This window comes from Ambystoma mexicanum, chromosome 13 (genome assembly GCF_040938575.1).
Source record: "Ambystoma mexicanum isolate Mex_15411 chromosome 13, UKY_AmexF1_1, whole genome shotgun sequence".
Taxonomy (NCBI): Eukaryota; Metazoa; Chordata; class Amphibia; order Caudata; family Ambystomatidae; genus Ambystoma; species Ambystoma mexicanum.
The window spans coordinates 279612915-279620464 of NC_090938.1; the positions used below are offsets into that span (position 1 = coordinate 279612915).

The 7550-nt window shown below is 49.8% G+C and overlaps 1 protein-coding gene across 1 annotated transcript; it reads left to right on the forward strand.

Moving 5' to 3' along the window:
* Positions 1-6020: 6020 nt before the first annotated feature.
* LOC138520334 (protein LDOC1-like) lies at positions 6021-6539 on the forward strand. The gene has a single exon (XM_069632762.1). The coding sequence runs from the start codon at positions 6021-6023 to the stop codon at positions 6537-6539; it is 519 nt and encodes a 172-aa protein (XP_069488863.1).
* The last annotated feature ends 1011 nt before the right edge of the window (positions 6540-7550 follow it).

Genomic DNA, 7550 nt, shown 5'->3' on the forward strand with positions numbered 1-7550 from the left:
TCGAAGTTACACACTCCTGGCACACCTCAACATGCACTGTGTCCAACAAGTACATATGGGGCCTCATTCCGAGATTGGAGGTAGCCATGGCGCTATTTGCGCCATGGCTGCCTGCAATACCGGGTCCGGTACCAGTCTGGTTCAATGGGGACTTACCGGTGCATTCTGACCCAGTGGGATCGGTAAATCCGCATTGAAGCAACCATTCCCCATTCCCATTTGAGCCACCATAGGGCCAATGGGAATGGGCAGGGCGCTAATAACAGGCTCGCGAATAGCAGGCCCATTATTAGCGCCCTGGTCCCTTAGCGGGACCCGTAAAGGACGTGTGGTCAGAACACTCGTCCTTTACGGTTCCTGCTAAGGGACCTCAGAATTGGGCGGTAAGGGATTACCAGCACCGGTCTCCTTACCGGTGCCCGGTATCTCTTACCGCCCAATTTATAATGACCCCCATGGACACTTACTGCTCGACCGGCCTCCCTCTCGAGGACCTGGTGGTGAAGCGCTGTGTTAATGCGTTCCAGGACCCTCATGTCGTTGGTGGTAAGGTTGACCCGGCGCCTCACTGCATGCGCTGCTTTCAAGAGGCACCGGGCCTTCCTGAGGGCCCTGGACCTGAAGTCCTCCCAGAGCTTACGGACGTGTTGTATGTCGCGGGTTGCCACCCCCTCCGTGTTGATGGCAACCACGATGTCCAGCCAGATCCTCTCCCGTCTATCCTTGTCGGTGCGTCTTCTTCCGTAGAGGGCATCATAATGCACCAGGACTTGCTCCACCAGGATACCAACTTCTGCGGCACTGAAGCTGGTAGCCCTCTGCCTCTCTGGCTGGGGGTCGCCAATGGTCTCTGATGGTGTTTCCCCCGACATGGCAACCCCAGAGGCAGGTGTGGGTGGGCAACTGGGTCCTGGTGCTGGACTGTGGAGCGATGGAACTTCGTCGGGAGTCTTCTGTTCCAGCAGGGGTGGTCACAGCAACTGGACTCCTGCAGATGGCTGATGTGCAGGCACCAAATAGCAGGGCACGTGGCCAGCAGGCAGGCAGACAGCAGCAGATGGCTGGTGGGAGTCTGCTCGAAAATGGCCTTCTGGGCAGGAGCGTGGTCTTCCGTGTGTTGTCACATGGCCAGCTTGATACGTAGTGATTTTGCGTGTGAAAAAACTGCACGTCAGCGTGTAATTCGAGGAAAGGCCCTTAGCACGAAAGCACGTAATTGACGTAGCACGCATGGGCATTTCTGTGGGCATGGTTAAAAGGTATGCGTAGGATGCCATTTTCTTGTACGTGCTTTTGTGGAGAGCAAGTACGATTCTTATACTTCTTGTTGGTTGAAACGCGATTACTTCACAACGGTTGCAGTTCGTACTCCTTGTTTACTCAGACAGCATTCAATTCTTCTTTTGGTGGGGGTGTTGCCAACACGCACATGCACGTCTTTTTCTCGTTCTTTTTCCAGGCAGACGGTGAGTCGCATACATATTTTTCAACTGTGGTTGCCCCCGTGTGTCATGTACCCCTTCAGAGGTCATTGTAGTCTGCATGTACCACACGTACGCTTATTTTTGTGTGTCTGGGTGCCACAGTGTAGTGCGGGTGGCTACCAGGGGTCGCGTGCACGTAAAATTTTGTTTTCGGGGTGCCTGAGCGTTGCGTGACCTGTCATCTTCCCCAGGGGTCACAGAAAGCCTTGCTAGGGCCCAGGGGTACGTATTCCATCTAGTACCCTGCCCCCTTCACCCCAATTGCCCATTGTTTACTGCACCTCCCATTCGCACAAGAACATAAGTGTCATGGTTGGGAGGTGACCAAGTGGTAAGGGAGGCAAAGGGGGCCAACCTCCAAGAGGTGTCCATGGTAGGGGACGTGGCCAGGATGGGCAGGGTGGCCCAAGAGGGCAGTGTGTGGAGGACCAATCAGGGACACCTAGGCCCCCCCAATGGGTCGGGGAGATGCAGCTGACACCATCCCAGCTCAGGCCCTGTTAACATGGCCCAGATTGGTCACAGAACTGACACGGGATGACTCACAGGCCGACTTCCGTGTCACGAAGTCAAAGCCACGTGTGGTGGTGAAAGTTGTTGTCACCAGGCCACGTGGATCTGGGGCAGCAATGTCATCTGCTACCTCAAGTAGCCAGGGTGAGGAGGCTGCAGGGGCAGCTGCAGCTCAATCCACCCTGGCTCTGAGTCACCCAGCCAGGACAGTGTTGGTCCCAGACCATCACACCAAGGCAGTTGTGCCACTTGGTCCTGGCAACAGCACCCAGCAGCCAATGCCTGCAGTGAGACCTTTGGTCATCATGCCAGTGCCTGCTTCCAGTGGCCAGTCCACCTGCGCTTCAGCCCCTACCCACCATAGTGGCGTAAGCCACTCAGGGTCCGCACCACCTCTCAAGAGGAAGAAGGGTTATCTTGCAGAACAGGCTGGGACACCAGACACTGCTCGCCCCTCCGGCACATCAAGGAAGCAGAGTTTCAATGATGTGGAACTAGACGCATTTGTGGGCTACGTGTTGGCCCATGGCCGCGAAATGCTGGTGACTGCAGGGTGCAAGGCTATGACTGCTCAGCGTAGGGCCCACTGGCAGTGCATCGCGAACCAGATTAGTTCCCTTGGATTTGTGAGGCGCACAGCTGATTATTGCTCAAAGCGATGGAATGACCTCAAACGCCAAGCAAAAAACAAGCTGGCTTCCAATTATGCCTCTACTCTGGTGATTGGCAGTGGGTCTCCACCAGAGGAGGATGAACTCACAGAACATGAGGCAATTGCTGGAGAGTTCATCACAGAGGATCAGATCCAAGGCGTGGGAGACCTACCGGATATTCAGGCAATGTCCGATGAGTGGCCATGCGTGTGTGTGCAAACCATGTGTATGTTGCTTGGGTGATGTGTTTTGATTGAGTGCTAGGTCAGGCTGTGTAGTCATGACTGCTATAGGTCACCCATGTGGTGCCTCCAAGCCACCCCCTGCCCTTGGGTTTGGGTTTCACAGTATTGCTTCTGACCGCAGTAAACACTTAGCACCTGATTACTGCACTTGCCCTTCAACTGGCATCATGCCACAACAGTGTTAATACTGTTTTTTCTGTTCATTCTGCCTGATTGATGGGATAATTTGCATGATGAACACATTTTTGTGCCATTCTGCCCCAAATTCACCATACTTCAGGCATAGATTTCACCCCACACTGCCCCACATTTGTTTACTTTTTATGGTAATGATTTCATCAATCATGGTGATTGACTTTTGTGCACCTAAACATGCTGTGCACAAAATCACTTCGGAGCCCTGTTTGAATGTGCAACATGACAATTGACTTGTGTCATGTCCAAGTGACCTACCATTGATGTATCCATGTGCCTACCATCACTGTATTAGTAAACACTGGCTTTGTTGCAGCGTGTGACACATGTGTATTTTGTCAGACTCTTTTGCATGTTCTATTTCATGATGTGTGCCTCACATGGATGGGGGACAGTACTCATTTACTACCATCTGGGTGTCCTTGTCAATTCTGCCTTGGCTATGCTACGTGCCATCTGTGTGCTGGCATGTGTCATGTTTGTGGATTGTCCATGCCACTTACAGGCTAATGTGTGATGCAGATGTTATGCACCTTGCAGCACATGTGTTGTTTTTCCATTTTGGAGTCCTCAGTGTCTGCTTTTAGGGTCCGCTTCCACTTCATTGCCAGTGCATGCATGCCAGAGTTAGTGTCATGTGTGACATGTTTCATTAATGTATTCAATGTGTAGATTGTGATCTCTATTTGTGTCGGCTATGCTGTTCATGCCTGTCTTCATTACTTTTTTTATGTTTGTGCAGTTGATGAGGCACTAGATGCTGTTGAGGAGGAGGAGATGGCACAGGGGCAGGAGTACTCAGAGCCCCAACAGGCACCAGTGTAGGACGTGGGGTGCTGGTACAGGAAACTCCATTAGTCCTACAGACCATCCTGTCCATGGGTGTCTCTGGGTACACCTCCGAAGACCTCTATGGCTCAGGTGCTGAATCTGACATTGCGACAAATGTCCCGTCGCAGGTGAGTGTTTCTGGCAGGGATGCTGTTCTGTCCAACCCACCTGCACTGGGTGTAGGCCCCTCAATGTGGAATTCAGTGTTGGAATGTACGCCTGTGGCGGTTACAGATGCAGGGTCACACTCCACTATATTTGCTCCTGTTCCTGGGCCAGCAGATCAAAGGAGGAATGCAGTCCTGCAGCCTCAGGCAGTGCCAGCACAGCAAGGTGCACATCAACAGAGTTACCATGCTGCTCACACAGGGAGGACATGTTGGCATCCAACAGGGACCAGCGGGCTGAACTGGAGACTCTGTGCACAGCCATATCTGCAGAGTCACAGGCCCACAGGGATGCCCTGAGGTTAGAACACAGGTCCCTCAGAGATACTCTGAGTGCACTTGAGGTGTCCCGGAGTACAAGGTCAGAACAGCAGCTGGAGCAGCTAACACTCACAATCTCAGCTGAGCTCCAGGCAACCCGTGAGGAGATCCTGGCATTATGCGAGCCCTTGCAAGCAGAAGTCCATGCTACTCATGAGGTGCTGCATGGGGATCTCTGGACCATCATCCTGCGGAACCAAACCTTTCAGACCTGCATGCTTGCTGCCATGGAGGAGCATGCCAGGGCTTTGCATGGTCTGCCTCCCATTTTCACGCACACCTTCTAATGTACAACCAGAGGGTGTTGACAGCGATATCAGTTCTCCCACTATAGGGCAGCTGTGCAAGCCATGAGCCCATTGAGTGTTTTTTTTCTCAACATCCATGCTTGTGGGTGTTGGGATGCACCCTGTACCTCCCCCCTCCTGGGTGGGCTCCCCCCCGGTCGACACGTGGCCATTTTTGATTTTTCTTTTTAATTTTTCTTTTTGACAGTTTTTTTCTTCATATTTGATTCAGATATGAAATTTATAAATAGAATTTTGTTATTGTTATTTTTTTATTTTGATTTTTTCAGTTTATTATTTTAAATTTCTTTTCATGTTTCATTTGATTTTTTCAATTTCTTTTGAATTTTTTCCATTTTAATAATATTTTAAATTCATTTTTTTCTTATTTTAATTTTAATTTTTTAAAGTTACATTTCCTTTTTTGTTGGTAACTATTTTCTTTCAGATTGTACATCCATTTTACAGTGTGTTGCTTTGTGTGGCTGTCAAACGCCCCACTTCGTGGCGCCTTCTGCCTCAGTTTAATTTATGTGATGGCCATTATGGGTGCTGCGACATATCTTCTGTACGAACTGCGGCAGTATAGTTGTTTTCTCGTAGTGTTCAGGGAGGCTTATATGCCACGCCCTCCCTGCACGTTACGCGTTGCAACCGCTCCAGTTCCCGGTATCTTTCCATGCCTGTAGCGTCTTTTGGTTTGCTGTGCTAGTTTTACACATTTTCTACCAACACGGGGTACTCCTCCTTGCTCTCTCTCCAGTCGCTCTCTTTGCCCTCGTTGCTTGCCTTTTTCTTTCGCTCTGCTCTCTGTCACTCACTCTCTCTCGCTCCCTTCTCTCTTACCTGGCTTCTCTGTGCTCTCTTTCTCGGAGTCCAACTGCCTCGCAGTTTCGGTGAGGGGTTGGGCACCGTTTCCAGTTCCTGTGTTGCTCTGTGTTCTGAGAGGTCTTTCCACTCTCCGCTCCGGATTTCGATCGAGTCTGCAGAGTCCACCTTCCATATCCAGCTGGGTTTGTCCTCAAGCTCGTCCTGGTTTTTTTTGTGCCAAACGGCTTTTTCCCCATTAGTCCCTTTCTGGGGACGAGGCCACTGGTAACATTGTTTTCAACTTCCCACTGTGGCTTCTCTCCGGGAGTGTGACATTGTCCACAAAAAAAAGAAAGAAAGAAAGAAGAAGAAGGACTATCTCTCCAGGAGACCATATGTAGAGGCTACATCTGATTTTTGGTTGTCAGGTGAGGAGGAGGCTGGGGAGGGGAGGTCATGATCTTGGGAGTCTACAGCCCGGGGGTCTGACAGTTTGCAATGCCAACAAGGAAATATGGCTACTGAGGAACAACTCCAAGAGATGGTGGCTGCAGTTCAGAACCTCTCTGCCGAGGTCCGTAACCTCTCGATGGAGGTGCAAAACTTAAAGGCAGAAAACTCAGTTTTGAAGCAGCTGGTCACAGTTCGAGAACCCAGACAGGTCGACTTACCTCCTATGTCATTTCCTTCTGGCAAATTTGATGGGACACCTAAACAGTTAAAGGAGTTTTTGGACACTTGTAAAGTGTACTTCACCTTTCGTACTAATATGTTCACTACAGGCAATTCCCAAGTCGGGTTTGTCATCTCAAACATGTCAGGAAATGCTTTAGCCTGGGCTACTCCTTTAGTCACCAGAGCTGATCCTGCACTTCAAGAATATAATGCATTTCTGACTCTACTCAAGCAGAATTTCAAAAGACAGGAAATATTGTACACTGCTTGTGAAGACCTCCTCGATATACGCCAAGGACAAACTGATGTTCTCTCCTACATCTCGACTTTTAAAAGACTGGTAACTGAGACGGGATAGTCGGAGCAGTCCCAATTCGTCATCTTCAGATGAGGTCTTCGAGAAGACATAAAGGACGAGTTGGCTAGATCACCAAGACCTGCTACATTGTCTGATTTATAGGCCTCGGCCCCACAGATTGAGTACAGACTTCATGAAAGAAAGCAGAAAAGATGTCGCCATCACTCCTCTGCTTTTGCTTCAGACCTTCCGCCTCCTTCCTTATCTGTCAATACACGCACAGAAGAACCTATGCAGATTGGAACCACCAGACCATCACTCACTCCCGAAGAGCGGAAGAGAAGGAGGGAGAAGGGCCTATGTGTATACTGTGGCTCTGATCAGCACCAAATCTGAAATTGCACTGAGATTCCTTCTCGGAGATCGGGAAACGAACACCCTTGGTCCTATTAGGGACGGGACACTGAGGGGTTTAATCTAGTCCCTATGTTTCACTATCTGTAGCCCCAACTAATCAGTCAGAAGACTCAAGACTCATGATACTTAAGGTCACTCTTTGAGTGGATCAGCGTCAAGTGGAAGCATTGGCCCTTTTAGACTGTGGTGCTGCCGGAAATTTGATAGATACCATTTGGGCCAACAAGGTGGGGTTACAGAGAGTGGACAGAAAGGAAGACCAGAAAGTAGAAGGGGTTGATGGTACCCACTGAGCTCTGGGCCCATTACTCAAACCACTGAACTTCTTTGGCTCCTGATACACCAACATTCAGAGGAGATTCAGTTTGACATTATCAGAGCGGCCCATTTTCCTGTGATTCTTGGCATCACTTGTCTGCGAAAACACAACCCAGTAATTGACTGGTCTACTAATAGCTTGAGTTTTGAGTCTCTTTACTGCAAGAAGAATTGTCTGTGTAATCTCCTATATCTGGAAGCAAGAACTCACACTCCACCTTCTACAGATACCATTGGGGTCCATTCACTTCCCATTGGGCTTGCTGAATTTGAAACAGTCTTTGCGGACACTTCACTGATGGAGTTACCACCACATCGTCCAGAAGATTACTGCAT

What these genes read in the sequence shown, in the direction of transcription:
- LOC138520334 (XM_069632762.1), top strand. Translation starts at nt 6,021, where the DNA reads ATGGCTACTGAGGAACAACTCCAAGAGATGGTGGCTGCAGTTCAGAAC.